General features: G+C 30.5%; 1 protein-coding gene across 2 annotated transcripts in view; it reads right to left on the reverse strand.

Moving 5' to 3' along the window:
- Positions 1-16,555, reverse strand: part of LOC129963564 (microsomal triglyceride transfer protein large subunit-like) — a 68,076-nt gene that overhangs the window by 28,289 nt on the left and 23,232 nt on the right. For both annotated transcript variants that reach the window (XM_056078028.1, XM_056078034.1), the window contains exons 3-9: positions 12,840-13,058; positions 10,992-11,108; positions 10,622-10,761; positions 9,603-9,697; positions 6,730-6,797; positions 4,438-4,598; positions 1,629-1,794 (exon numbers count right to left, since the gene is read on the reverse strand). In XM_056078028.1, coding sequence (XP_055934003.1) covers positions 1,629-1,794; positions 4,438-4,598; positions 6,730-6,797; positions 9,603-9,697; positions 10,622-10,761; positions 10,992-11,108; positions 12,840-13,058 — 966 coding nt within the window. The remainder of the gene's footprint in view (positions 1-1,628; positions 1,795-4,437; positions 4,599-6,729; positions 6,798-9,602; positions 9,698-10,621; positions 10,762-10,991; positions 11,109-12,839; positions 13,059-16,555) is intronic.

Consider the following 16,555-nt stretch of genomic DNA (forward strand, 5'->3'; position numbering starts at 1 on the left):
TGATTAACCTTCATGCGGTAATATATGGCAATTAATTTTGTTTTTCTGAAATTTGAAAACTTTGTGTATAATCTGTACACTTTACGATAGATTTAATTATCCATTTGATCAAAAAATACAATTGATGGTCAATTGTATTTTTCATACTGCAATATCATGCTTTTCTACAACGGCATCATAAAACATGCACAGTTAAATTCTAAAATCACAATCAATTATCTGAAAATTTCTTATCCGATTTTGCTAAGAGAGATCGCCCACCCTTTTGCTAATTAAAAGAGATTTAGAAGCAGTTATTTGAATGCATCTCTCAATTCAACTCAGTGTTAAACTGTTCCAAGTATCGTACACTTGGACAAAGACAGATCTTAGAAATGGGAGACAATCTCTGAAGCAATTGAGACAAATATTGTATAGGCACATAAGTAGAACGGTATGATGGAAGTAGATGAAATACGATAATTTATAATAGAAAAGTAGAATTATTTTATTGTATAAATTGTATGTTGACATTACATGATGTAGTATGCTGACAATAAGTCACAAAAATGCGTATTAAGTAGATAATAAATACATTGCATAATAAGAATGTTGCGAAACTGATATGAATGATAAGGTGGCACATTATGCTATGCTCACCGACAGATTCGACAGAAAAAATTCGAACCATTTAACAAATTTTCAGATTTTTAATTAATAAAATAATTAAATAAAATCTTTGAAAGTAAAGTATTCTGCAAAAACATATTATTATTTCTAAATATATGAATTTTTATTTAAAGATGCACAAAGTCTACACTTCAGTAATTTAAGAATGCATTTAAAAACAATTGCATTTCAACATTGGTGTATACTGTAACATTCCCCGTTTCCCAGTACTGATAAGACATTTACAGCCAGCTGTGCCGACGCTGTTAAATACTACACTCCTCAAGATAGCCAGATGGTGGATCTTTTCAACTGGGTGGTCTCGCATCTGTTCATTAGCGACTACAGTGAAAGACCACATGTGGAATTCCTCGTCCAAGAGGTATTGATCGTACCTTCAAAGAGAAAGGGGATGCTAAATGTTTCTCATCGTGAAAGGGCTATGATAACTCCGTGTTCCAGAATAGTCAGTTGTGAAAGGTGCGTCACACAAAGGACCTTCCCACGACCGACTGGCGCCACTGAGAGAGCATATTTCTAAACCCCGATTAGTCGAAAGAGAGCTCAAATGACCAATGTAAATTAAGAGGTGGAGATTGTCGCCGAAATAAAGTGCGGATTTTTTTTTTTTTTAGGAAGAGAAGAAACGTATTGCATGGGGACTGTTGAACTACGCCCACGAGTTCGGAGTCCGAGAACCAACTGAGTTTCAAGAAAGCCTTCGACTTTGACTGTTGTGTCTCCTACTACAGGTGTAAATAACTATTTATTTAATCAAGATTAGAACAAGTTGTTCTTTTGTATATATAGGGCTGTAAAATAAAGAATTGTCTGGAAATTCCTATGCGTTATTTGATCAGTCTAGATCAAGACATTACAGTGTTAACAGAGAATGTCCCTGTCTCTTTAAAATGCAAAATCATTTTTCAGACATTACAATACATATACTCTTACAAAAAATGTAAATTTTTCTTCCTTACCCTTAGCTGTTTGATGAAATCAGCACTTGGTCTAGGTAAAATCGATAAACTGACTATGAAACGTTCCAACAGAGCGTTGTATTCCGTTTCATCATCGAAAAATTCGAAAGCTGCCTTCAAACAGTTCTTCGTAGCACAAGCAGCAACTAAATCCAATATTTGAGGCCTAAAAATTTATTATAAGCAATATTTTAGTTAATAATAAAAATCACGATTCAATAATTATTCAAATATTTAACTCGCAATTAAATTCGCAAAAAATACAATTCAGACTTCGATAAAGTGCTTTGGAGCTTAAACTAATGCCAATATGAAGAGGCTACAAATTTTTCATCATTCAAACAGCTTAAGAGTGTGATTTATTGCAACTCTTTTGTCAGTGTAATTTATGTCAAAAACAATAAAGTTAAATACAATAGATTAAAACTTTATTTGCTATATTTTCATACCAAAAAATTGGAGCTTTTATCTCCTTTAAATAAATAGAGAAAGCATCAGTTGTTAAATTGAGAACCTGCTACAAGGCAATTATTCTCAGAAAAAAAACATACAGGAAAAATATACAATAAAAGGAATGGTTTTTGTATAACGTGCTGCATTATTCTTTAAATTGCAACCGAAACAATTCTATTTTTAATTGATAAATTTAAGACTTGATTTTCTAAACAATAAATTGTTTAAATGCCTAAAACAAGAACATTTAATCATTCTGAAAAAAAGATCCTTCAGAAAAAAATCCTTCAGTATCAAACAGTAATAATAAATTTTATTACGTTTAATAAGTTAGATAAAAGAGCAATATATTCTTCAATGCAAAAAAAAAGTAATACTTTCGGTTGTATGCCTTTATTTTCCCTGAATTAATCAGTATTTTTTATATTAAGAAAGTAGAAATAGATTTCCAAAATTCACAGTTTTGTATTGAAATAATTATAAATACAAACAGAATAAATAAGTCTAGATAATAAGAGGCATATTATATTCATCCAAGTTTTATTTTATTCAATTATGTAAAATCTCACGAACAATTTACTTTTTTAAAATAAAATATTTATTTTACCATACGAATTATATTTTGATAATCACAATTTAGCCCATTTTAAATATTTTTGACAAAGGGTTATTAATCACAAGATATATTTAAAATTTAAAATGTTAAGGGATACATTTATTTAAATTTTGTTAATATTCCATTAATTCAATGCAATATTTATCATCTACAAAATTATATTTATTTAAAATCCTTGTTAAATTATTTTTAAAGAATAACATGATAAATGATAAATTTTCATCGGTATTTCATTAATTTTCTATTGATTTTATATAATAATTTAAATTAAAGCTCGATTCATTCACACGCAGGAAAGAATTCATACTATCAATCTTTTAGGCTGTCATATGCTAATAGGAATTTATTGTAATTTATAGAAAACAATAGATAAACACTTGATTTTGGTGCAGAATCTTTACACCAGATTATAGTAATATTTCAAATATGCACCATGAAAATGGTTTAAGCCATTGATGATTTCCAAAACAGGATTAAAATTTGAATTTGCATTTCATCCATATATTCATATAGATCAAAATATTCTTTTAACAGCTGAACTAATTCCTTCTCAAGCGATGAATGCAAAAGTACTCACGCCTCTTCAAATTTTGAATTAAATGCACGTGATTCATTTTCTAATTATTACAGAAAAAGCAAATTTTATTGATGGAAATGACTGCTTATTGTTTTGCTTCATATTTTCTTCAGTTTCATAATTTTAATTTATATATTAGAAGGATTAGGTAAATTAGCAAATCTGAAATCTGCATTGCTTATTTAATATTATTTCCTGTTAACTTTTCATTAGCATTTTTGGAGTAATTTTATTTTAAATGTTGTTAATACCGTTTATAACTAATATATATAATTTTAAATAAATTTAAGATATTTTTTTAAATTTTATGTTCATTTAGTAAATATGCTTATCTATATGCTCAAACAAACTTTCATCCCTATAAAGACACAGTATATATCTGATTTAGATTTCAACAAAAAAACAACTTTTGAATTCTTATAGTTATTTAAATTGATAGTTTAGAATTGTTAAGAGAAAACTTTAAGAGCATTTTCGCATGACAAGTTGCCTTTCTCTTTTAACAGTTAACAGCATTTTAACAGTTAAAAATCGAATGATGGCATGCCTTTTCCTTCTCAAAAAAAGTGTCACATAATGTAAACAGCTCGTAAGATGTTAATGACAGATATTTTCTGCACTAAAATGATATTGTTTAATGTCATTCGCAGTTCCTTTCTGGTTTGATTGTGAAGTCATATGCATTGACCTCCATTGAAATAAAGGTTATTTTAATTGTCCTTCCAGCTTGAAATAAGAGCATATTTGTTAAAAGCAGACATGCCAATACAAAGAGTTTAATGTTATACTTCTTATCATTTTAAAGCTCGTTAAAACGTCAGACGATATGAAAGGGAAAACATAAATGATTAAACAAAAACTTTCGGTTAACAAAAGATACCACTACTTATTTAAAAAAAAAAAAAACCCTCAAAAATTCATTTTAAGTTTTTAACGCATTATAATGTAAAAAGAAATATTCAATGAAATGGGTAGAAAATAAGACTAAAGAAAGAAGATATTAAAAATTTTCATTATTTTGTCGAATACTTCTTTGCCTGCGCAGATACAATTAGTTTCATTTTCGCAATGGTAACGTTCTCGCAATTCATCGTTATTTAGGCACATGAAAAAAAATTTAATTCATGCTTATTCGCAGCTGTAAGCTTTCGCATATTACTTACATTACGTCTTCAAATTTGTCATTTTTCAAAACTTGCAGTATTTCTTCAGCTGAAGATGTTCGAATTATCGGTAGAAGTTTATAAAAGGCTTTCACTGAGCTGACAGTAGCCAGGTTTTCTGTTGCCAAGTCTTTTTGTAATCTTGTTATGGTTGGTTTCAGCTGAAAAAATACAATACAGTATTAACATTAAAAGCATTAAATACATGAAATCACTTTCATAAAACGTTTCTTTAATAAATAAAATGGCATTAAGGAAGAAAATGTGACAACAAAATTGGGATAGAGCATTTGACTAAAAATTTGTGGGAAATCAAAAATGCCATTTCGTTACAGAATAATTAAATTTAGTTAAAAACAATTTTTAGAAACATTTCAATTAGTTCGTTGAAGATATGATTCATATACATGAGTTATTTACTTCTTTTCAATCTTTAATTTATAATTCACGAAATAATCATATTCACTACTATGTGTCTTCACTTGAATTAAATCAAAATTTAATCAAATGTTTCTTTAATTTGATAGCTAAACTCTGAGAATATTAAAATATTCTAATCGCATACGCGAATACTTAAATGAAAAAAAATTTCAAGATACCAGACATCCGGAAATGAGTAAAAAAATCAATTAAAATTTTTATCTTTTTAAAACAAGTCAGATCAAAGTGCATAACAGGAATGCGAATTCAAACGAAAGTTTCGTTATTTATTTGTAACGCAATATTACGAAATTATTTATAATAGTAAGGTACAATCCAGACAATTCGAGTGAAATCGTTGCCTGGTGTGTCTACATAAATCTTCATACAGGAGCATACCATTTGAACAAAGGTTAATTTTGCGGAAATCACATTTTATATAATATATTATATAGAAAGTGATATTCCGTCATCATCAGAGACTGGTCTTAGGAATTACGACCAAAGTTATGATTTTTGGAGGCGAAGTTATGCATTTTATTTCAATTATTATTTCAATTATCAATATAAAAGAAATAAATTACAAAATTGCAACTCGTAATTCATTCATATAAAATGTATCTTTGTACACACTAATAACATAATTACAAGCGAACTTTATCATAATTATTAACGTGACAACCAAGAACGTGGCTTTTAATTTTTATTCCTCATGATAATTTCCTTTTTATAATTTCGTTCTAAACCGTTAACTTTATTAACCATTTCGCATGAAATGACGAATTTGACTCACGCATCGCATTACTGAATATTCAATTTTTTAAGCGAAAATATTCAATAATTTTAAATGTAAAAATCACTTTAAAAAGCTCCAATTACTCAAATGTCCTTATATTATTATAGGAATTAAAATCATGATAAATGTTCCGAAAAGGGGATGTCATTTAACTAGGAAGTTTAGTAAATTCGTAGTTTAAGGGGTTAATTGCATTCATCTTAAAATAGCCTGTTTTCATTCGCTTCATAATTTAGTATTTGATAATGATTACATATCGCGGGATATGTATGCGTTTCAGAATGCATAGCGTATATAGAAGATTATTTTACTCCAACGGCTGAACTTCTCGCTGTCTCTTCTCGCTTTAGCTGCCGACTCACTACTGGCTACTACACAAAAGATACGACGTTGCTTCCACAGTAGACAACAGAATTCGGCACATAGCAGTTCAGCATTCGCTCCACGCAACGTTGGCCCTCTGCTGTTTCTTCGCTATCCTCTCGAAGACTCGTTACTTTGGCGATTCCGACTACAATTCACGACGACGACTCTCGACGACGACACAGCTTGAGAGTGCCGGCCTTTTATAGTTCCCGGGTGGCGGGCCTAGAATTGTCTAGACCAATCAGGCGTATCTCGGTTCCTAACGGACGGATCGACAAAATTCTCCAAGTTTCGAGCATTATTCATTTTGTCGCCAAGCTCTGGGATCACTGGCTCAGCATCCGACAGCATCCAATACAGATAACTGTAAAACGGTATTCCTTATGATGACACTATTCGTGTTGGGATTACAGGTTTGTAACATTATTTTTATACATGCCAAGCATGCCTAAATAACCTTACAAAAATCAACCTCAGATTAGATTAAAAAAACTTTATATATGCGAGTTTCTGTCATTTCTTTCTGCATTTATTGTGTGTAAGAATTGTGCAGTGTAAAAAGGAAAAAGGCTTGTAGAAAAGTACTTGACTCGATTTTTAAAAAATATTCAAAGTTCTTAAAATTCTTCCTAAATGTTTACCAATGTTAAGAAGTACTACATGCTGCATTCATTTTAAGGAAAAATATTTATATAAAAACTGTCGCTTACTTGTCTTTTCTTTGGTTTTTCTTCATTCATTACGAGGACTGTCTCAAGTATGCCTGCTTCTAAGCCGGCTAGAAATATAACAGTAAAAACTGAGTGAGTGTACTGGAGATATAAATCTATATAAAATACTAGCCTAGAACTTACATTGTTCGTGAAAGGTTGTTTATGCATGAATACTATTTGCTGCTCCACGGTATTGCTTAAAAATTGCTTATAATAGGGCATATGGAGATACGCACATGTTAAATATCTCTAAATAAGTATCAGTAACAATAGAGAACAGCGGAGGTGATTTGCATGAAACTTTCTCCCACTCTGTTTATGAAAGCTGTTTTCCTTCTTCTCTTCTGCACATACAATTGCGGATTTAGCCTTTTATAGGGCATAATTCGGGGACACTGACAAATAAAATCGTTTAGGGTTATGTCATGATAAACTAATGATGCAAATAATAACGCATCAAAAGTTCTTTGATTTACCATTTCATTTATGAAATAAAGGGTAATAAATATACTCACCAGCGATCATGCAGGAATCATTGAAAGTGGTAAGCATACTTACCACTAAGCGTTAAGGCTAAAAATATCATCGAATGTTCATTGGAAGTATACTTATCACTCAATTTTAGGTAATTTAAAACAACTTTATACAGTTTTTATTAGTTAGAAATAAGGGAAATCAAATTCAAGAATGCCTTATATTAAAGTTTGAAGCTCATTTTGCATTTAATTAATCTGGCTGGACGGATTGCTAAATTGCATAAAAATAAAATTGTAGCAATCTAATGCAATTTTATTAAAAACATCTTAGCCACGTTTTTCTGTAAGAAATAAATTAAATTGTCATAAATTGTATTCAAATAATCAATACCTCAAAAATAAAGTCAAAATATGCATAAAATTATTAACAGGAAGATTCCGAATTTTAAGAAATTCCAACTGTGTCAACAGTTTTTTTTTTTCCTTTTTAAAGATGAATATTGAATTTAAATTGAATAAATCCAATAACAAATAATAATAATTAAATATAGAATTCTGACACATAAGAAACACAACACAGTGGTGTTTCATGTCTGAAAATTTTTTTAGGAGTTAAAATTTAATGACAAACGCTGGAACTTAAATGTCGCTACAAAACCTCTTACATTGTGAATGGGCAGTAGTAAGCATATTTACCACTTTTGAATTTGAATTTCAGAGCTATTAAGGTAGCTCAATCGAATTTTAAGCAGCTGATTACGCTATTTATCATTATAAATACTTTTTTGTATCCTCATAAAAAAATTTTTACAGGTGGTAAGAATGTATACCAGAGAACTATAAAGGGTTAAGAAAGGGTACTTGCATTTTTTTAGTTTTTGAGTTGCAAAAGGCTTTGAGTTTTGGTCTTCGTAATATAGTATAAAAACTGAACATACAATTTTGGATCGACTGAGTCAGAATCTGACCCAGGCATTCAATTTTAGCAATGAAATTTCAAACCAAATTCCATTTATTTAAGAATCTGCGACTTGAATGCTCGCGTTTACTCGCATGCCAAAATAACAGACTAGCAGACATTAAACTCCATGATGGATGTTTAAAATCCGATACGGTTCAACATTTTATTTACTAAATCTATATACGAAATCTCAATCACTACAGTCGTTCGGATTTCGAACTATTGCGTTTACATGAATACAAAAGTACACTTTAATAGACCAAGTCGACCAAGAGAGTTTAAGAAATCCTTGATGAGAAATTTGAAGCTTTAGATACTAAAACTGTGTATTCCATTTCATTTATCTACGTCTTACGTTTTTGACTTATCGTATTGACACGCCTATAAATCTACAGATTGTCAATCATTTGACGAATGGGTCCAAATTTTGACATGAATCTATAAGCAAAATCCCAAATCTGTGTACTAAATTTTATCAATCTATCTCTTTATATATTCTAGTTATCATGTTCCATTGGGCAATCAAAAAAACCAGATTTCATATGTATGGATTTCATTCAAAATTGAAAAGAATGAGGTGTAAAGACTATATACCCTATTTCATTTGTATGGTTCAAAATGTTTGAATGATCGTATTTTAGACATTTCAAAACGTTCTTTTAGGACCTAGAGAGATTTAAAACTTAGAGATTCGTCAAAGCATTGTTCTTTTTACAAAACCCTCTCTTCGTTTATAAGAAAGTAATAAAAACGTTACACATTTAATTAATGAAATATTGGTACTCATTTTCTTCAGCTTCATTTGTAGCAAAACAAAAGCGAGAAAATCTAAAAGCATTAAAGAAATCATTGGCAAAAAAAAAGAAAAAAAAAAGAACAGGCTATAAATAGTGTTATCTTGCATAAATATTTAAACAAATAGTTTCTATGTGAACTGACACAGTCATAGAATCCAGCTATCGCACTACTCCGTTATTAATATAAATTCGTACGATTGTGTATCGTTCCTTGATAATCAGCGAAACAAGAGAGGTGGATAAGGAACTCTTGACATTGATTTCTGAAGCTTAGCAGACACCAACATTTAATTAAATATACACGCTTCTTCACGAAAAGCCTGAAAGAAATATAATGAACAGGAAAGTTCGATACCCTGGGCTAATAATTTTGGCTAAAAACCGATGAAACAAGCTTTTTAAGTCAGGGATTTCCTCATGAATATTTTAGCCATTTTCTTTAAAAACTTGCTAATAATAAAAGGGAAAATAATTTCCAATGAAAGATTTAAAAAAATGAAGACCAATAAGATGCTTAAAAAGCATCATTTATACCAAGCATATCTACAAATATTTACAAACTTTCGTGGAAATAAAATATATATTCTTTTACATTAAAGTAGTTTTCGAGAAAAAATGAAATCAGAATGAGCATACCTTGAGATTTCTTTAATTCCTCAATAACGCTTTCTAAATCTTCATTTTGGAAAATATTTGCATCTTTACCAGTATCATCTAATGCGAGTCCAGATCTGCATCATAAAAATAAGTGAACATACGTATATTATAAAATGACTGATTAAAAGTTTCTGATTCGTCATCACTTTGAATTCATATATAAACTTTAATTTACAAAGAAAGAATACGAGCAATACAAAAGTTGATTTCATGATAAAATAATATTAAAAAATTATGTTAATATAAAGGAATAAAAAAACAATGAGTTCTGAGATGAAAAAAATATTTCTTTTTAGTATTATATATTAATTATTTTAATCAATAACAAAGAAACAGCACTGAAACTTGAAAAATAATGGCACTTAATAATTTTAAGTATCATCGATTTTTTTTTTTTTTTTTACTTTTAACATTCACTTCGATGCTAAATTTTAAAAAATATTTTCGATTAGAATTCAAAATAATATTTATAATAATTAATATTAAACTCAACGCGTGTGTCTTTATTTGTTCTGATATGTGCAGTAATGCGTAATCCAATTACCTTTTCACACCTTCAAAGTTGGCTACTTTTTTGCCCTTTAAAAAGGACGATAAGCTTATCATTTCCTATCTAAATTAGTTAAGGTCCAATCTATCTTTAGATGCAAGTCATCATAGATCACTACATTTATTTCCCGATTTGCAAATTTTGTGAATATTTCCCGAGTGACTTTTAAAAGTGAACTGACTGCCTGCCCATTAAGCCAAAAGCAAGTTCACCATCTTTACATTATGAACGGATGCTTATTGTGGTAATTAACCTTGTTCAAGGGCAGTAAGAGGTAATCCCTGTACAAGGGCGGGTTCTTCAAAAGCTATCCACAGATAACGATCTCTTTCTAGATTACGAGAAAGTTACAGCGATTCGTTATGAATAGTTTTTTTTTTTTTTTTAGTGCTTACAAGTTTCATTCAGTCAAGCAACAGTTATTAACGTAGATTGAATAGTAAGTTACCTCTCATCCACACATAAAGAAGGTCTGTGCCATGCGTTGCTGTAAAGTTTCACGTATTCCGTGCTCTTGCATTTTGAGATTTTCCCATCTTTCCATTCGCAGTCTGTTGTGGACTGGTGAACTGTTGATGCGGAACGAATCTAAAAAAGAACTTCTGTCAGTAACTAAAAAAATTAAAAAGCTACTAAAAGAGTAAAGAAATAAATGTAAAACTAAGACGAAATTTTAAATAAGATCAATGATCTTGTAAGCATATAAAAGATTCTGAGAATATATTTCTACCACTTCAGACTCAATGCCTTATATATTTAAAATAAATGTTTGAAAATCTCGACTGTTCTTGTAAAACGTGGTTCTAAAACAAACTTACCCCATTGCCCTGAGATAAACTCTTATCAAATTTCGAGTGAATGCAGTTTCCTTTCCTCCTACGAATTGAGTTTCCTTCGATTTTGTAGATAACATCACACTCCCCAGACACATCAGTCTAAGAGTTAAGAAAAATGAAATGGATAAATTATAGATTACTAGAAATGAATAATCATGGACTTCAATGATGCTTCTTTCAAAAAAAAATATTCAAAAATATGAGAAAAAATATAATACACAAATAAATATAGGCATAATAAAAAATATTACTGCAATTAGAAATATAATAAAGTCATGGTAATCTATTAAATGCATATAAATTTTACTGCAAAAATTAGACAAAGTGTCTATAAATATCAGTAGCAACAAATTTTGCTCATGTAAGACAAAACAGAAATTTACATTCACGACTAGCATTTTATACTCATAGCGACTGCTCATTTTTTGAATAAAACTGCTCTTTTCATGCACTCATTTTAATAATAGAATCGGGGTTATTATTGAATATTAACACAAACTCAGCATTATATTATGTATGAATAAACTATGATAAACTATGAACTACTTAATGACATGCAGTTCATCCATATACCCTACACTTTTCCAATATCTCTAATAACCTTATTAACCTGAACCCGATTTCAGGCGACTCCCACACCCTTCCTTTTGGTGAGCTCGTTCTCAAACAACATAAAAATTTTCTTTAATAGCTCTCACTTTCTTATACTGAGCCCGATTCTAGGATATTGCTACATCTCTTCTAATAGTGAATGTGTTCTCGGATCACAAAGTTTTCACTTAACCCTTTCAATACCATTTTTTTTTCAAAATTAAGATAATTGAAGGCTCTAATGGATCAAATAAAGTATAAATAGCTATATTCTGCTAAAACAGAAACAAAATTTAACTATAGGTGCAATTTTTGAGGTAGGTCATATATGTCCTAATGGTCTTCTTAAATGGAACACATATGTCCCATTAGGGTTGAGGTGACCATGTAAAATGCAGAGAAAAGTTGAGTCTAGTTTTTATAATAATGTCACGTAGGTTCTTTAGTGTGGAATTCAATGACACACCCAAGAAGTAGAGCTAAACCAATTTATTAACTCAGAACACAGTGACTGACAGATCTTCCGCTTTTATACTAACAGGGAAATTTTCAGAATACTTTTCTGGAGACAGTAAGAAAAGTCCAGAACATTTATCTGGTAAACTAAAGAAAGGTCCAGAATCTGCTGGAACATAAAATAAAGGAATTAAATATTTACACAAACTGTGAATCGCAATGTCTCTAACGGGATTCAAACTTTCGATCTCTTGATTATTAGACAAGTGCTATGACCATTCGGCCGTGGAGAGTCGACTGCCTATTTTCAATGCCGCAATATTTTAAAACAATTTTATTGCAAGAAAATTCTTACCAATTACATATACAATATTATTCATGACATTTCTATGTATGATACATTGCAAAACAGTTTTTTCAGAGTGCAACTTTACTCATGGCACATACAGTTTTCGCTCGGGTTCCTTTATTACTACTTTATTAATAATATATAGTTAAAAATTTCACTAACATATGAATGTAATCACAAAAAAACCACTGCACTTCAATAAATTCCCCACTTACTTATTCCTTTGGATGATTTTAAAATATCAGCGGGACATATATGTCCCAGTGGAGCCAAAAGGGTTAAAATAAGAATGAAACAGAAATCAACATTCTCAGACACAGTAATTAGTCATTATTTTTATTTGGATTAAAATACTGCAGGTAGTAAAAAGAAGCTATTTTTAAAAACTATCAAAAACGCATTTTACAAAGGTAAGTAGTAAGGTAGCTACTTACTTCTCTCGTATCTTGATCCTTCCGTCTATGCTGCAAAAAGCTTACGATTCCCCTTTTCAGATTCCGTAGGGTGTAATGTTCAGCTGGATCATCCCAGATTTTCTTCGGAACGCCATCTTCCCATAACACATAGGAAGCTGAAGATGAAAGTTTATTCAATTCAGAGCGATGTTCACTTAACCCAGATTTTGTGGATACTGATAATTTTGGTTTAAGGATCTGAAATAGAAGTTTTCGATTTTTAGTTTAGTTTAGCTATATTAACGTCCCGTTTTAAAGCAACATTAGGGCTATTTTGGGACGGACCTCTTCATTTTGAACCACGGTCAGATAACGACGACGATACCTGATCTGGCACCCCTCTCTCAAAACTTCCATGCCACACCAGCAGGAGAATGTTTGGCCCCGACGGATTTAACGTGCACCATGCCCGCTTACACGATGGTTTTTCGGTGGAGTCGGATCTCAAATCTGAAACCCTCCGGTTCCGTATCCGAGACCTTACCATTAGGCCACCACGGCCAGAACCCCCTTTAGAAAAGGCCAGAACACTTACATCACAGAAAGTCATGTTGTCGCCCCGAGAGATTACACGAGTGAGTATGAATTGGGGGACCGAGGGAAGAATTTCGGCCTCATCAAGCTTACTGATAAGAAATGAGCACTTCCCTTCCCAAGCCATTTCTTAGCCAGTGGTCATTCTCGTGTTTAAAGAGGCAAGAAGCATGTTTTGTTGTTTGCAAGAAAATTCATTTGAAGTTCACTAAAAGTAAGGAATAGAAATGCTTTTAATCTGCTGTGTTCCAAACTGTAATGGAAACAATTGGAATGGCCCAAGAGTCAGCGTTTTTTCCTTTGCTAAAGAAGAACTTAAAAAAGAAATGGTTAAGTGCCATACATCATGATGGATTTTATCTGAAGCGGGATAGTAGGGTAACCTCATTTGACTGTTTGAAAGTAATACCAAAGTTTCAAAATGAAAAATCATTTATTCCCACTTTAGAAGTTTAAATGCTCGATAATATCCATTATTCCTGATTTTATTCAAGTGCATTATAAAAGGAATTATTTCATAAAATGCTGTAATGTAGGAAGTATTATTGTCAATAATAATTATAATATTTGCCATAATTATATTTACATGTTTTGTTTACTATTATATAGTTATTATATAATTACGTTTATATTGCTAAATTTTATTATATATCATAACGATAAATACCTCAGAGTAAACAAAATAAAAACTCCCCATACCTATGATTATATATTGTTTTATGTTGTATATTTGCTACTGTATTTAAATTAAATATGAAAGGAAGTCAATATTTGCGAATAATTTCCTTTAGCTCTGCGAATTAAATTTTAAAACAAATGATACTGAAAGAGAAACGAGTCTATTTGATTCGAAGTCAGAAAAATTATTAAGTGCCCCTCTTAAATATCCCAGACATCACTGGAACAATTCCATCTCAGATGCCAAATTGTGCCTCTTACATATCATCTTCTACATTTCTGAGAGAAAATCCAGAAATATAAAAAGATGACATTAGAGCAACAATATATAGAAAACCCTCTCCAGGAAAGCATAATAGAAAAAAAAAAAAAGAAATACCATAAAACAAAAGAATTTAAAAATCTTGAAGAACTGAAGCAACGCATTCTAGTAAATTTGAAAAATTTCTGAAAAATCATCCATAAAGAAAAAAAAATTATTTGTGAATATTGAATTAAATGATGGTCCTGAAATTGCATTATCTGTCGTAATAAATGATTTATTAGAGGTGTCAGCTTTTGTTGGAAAAACAAGCCTGTCAAATATTCCAAACATTTCTTTACCAATAGAAGTCAATAACATCAACAATTTAAATGAAATATTAGAGCATCTGACAGAAAGGAAAACCAATAATTCATTGCTGAATTCAGATATTTTTTTCCCAGATTATGGCTTCGTGAATAATTTAAATATAACCCAAGAAATTTAATCAATTTTTTCGCATTTATTAAAGAGCCTTCATTGTTCAAAATGAACACAATAAAAGATACTCCAATGAAATGATGATATTCTGCTCATTATTTTATTCAATGGCTTCGTATGCATATAAATTTGTCAAGAAGTCTGGCTGTATTTTGTTACCTCAAAATTACCTTAAATTTAGTAAGGTTATTTCCAACAAAAAATTATAATAAAATATATAGTTAAATCGCAGCCAAAGAAAGCTCGTCTAATGTTTCAAAGATTTATTTCATATTTTTTGAAGTGTCAATAGAATCGAATATTGTTTTTATTGCTTACTTGGAGTTGACGCAACAGCAAATATTCCTAAAACCAATTTTATATGGAGTCGTTTTGAAATTCATGAGCAATTTTTTGCATTCCTTTTTTTCCTAAATAAATTGTTTTAAATAGAAGGGACTTGTATGTATTACCTACATTGCAAATAATGCAAGAAAGGTAATACATAGCAGGCGCCGTACCCCCAGGGTGATGTGGGAAGCGGCTGCATTTTAATTATTAATGAATTCTACAATATATGTGTGTTGAATTCCATAATATGGATGTATATGAAATGATATTAACAAGTGAGAAGTAATTTCACCTGCTTCTCTAGCGCGCACAGATTTAACGTTAAAGGAATGAAATGTCACGTCTCGTTGTGACGTCACGGATGACCGCTTAGGCCTTGTATATCGGTAGTTGTGCCACGGCCCTAAGTTTTCAATTTTATTATCTTTTTATGAATAATTAATCCATCAAGAAACAAAGTTATATTGCTCAAACCAATTAAAATGCACCTTTATTTTTGCAAATCAATGTAAAAAGAAAAATTAGAAAAGAATGTATGCAAAATTATTGTAAATTCAACCCTAGAGAAATTTTTTAATGCCTGAATGTAAACAGAGGCAATTCTTGGAATGTGAAACGCAGAAATATATTTGGGTTTTTTTTTTTTTTACCCTATAAATTCTGTATTGGAAACCGTGAATGATAAAGATTCATTTTTCGAAATCTCATAACTTTATATCTTATCAAAAATAACCGTATTACCGATGTTTATGATTCTTGAAATAAATTGCTATAAAAATTTTATGAACAATTCAAAATAATATTTTTAATGCATCGCTCGAAAATATAGTATCACAGTGATATCAGTTGACTCACGTCTAAGATTCTGTGGCTCCTGCTCTACGGTAGAGTAAAAAAATAATAGAAAAGATGATGTTTAAGGAGATAAAACGTTTAAATAATAATGGGAGTTATGACAGTGAAATCGAAACTGTAAATCGTAACGGTGAGTCACAGCAGTGAGGATATTAAGATCGAAGGTGTAAATCGTAACTGTGAGTCATATCAGTGAGTATATTAAGGTCGAAACTGTAAATCGTAATGGTGAGTCATAGCAGTGAATATATTAAGTTCGAAGGTGTAAATCGTAACGATGAGCCATAGCAATGAACATATTACGGTTAAAGGTATGAATCATAACTGAGTCATACCAATAAACATATAAAAAACGAAAAATTTGGTAAAATTTGTGATATTTCCGTTTGAAAAAAATTGGCATGAACCTAAATCGAAGAGAAGAGAAATAAGGTAAATGATTATACATATGAACACAAATGTCATGAATAATTCAACAACCATAAAATGAGTTTTACGGATGAAATACATTTCAGTATTAGACATGATTTCGCTTAATAGTAACGGCTAACAAGTG

This window comes from Argiope bruennichi, chromosome 1, assembly GCF_947563725.1.
Source record: "Argiope bruennichi chromosome 1, qqArgBrue1.1, whole genome shotgun sequence".
Taxonomy (NCBI): Eukaryota; Metazoa; Arthropoda; class Arachnida; order Araneae; family Araneidae; genus Argiope; species Argiope bruennichi.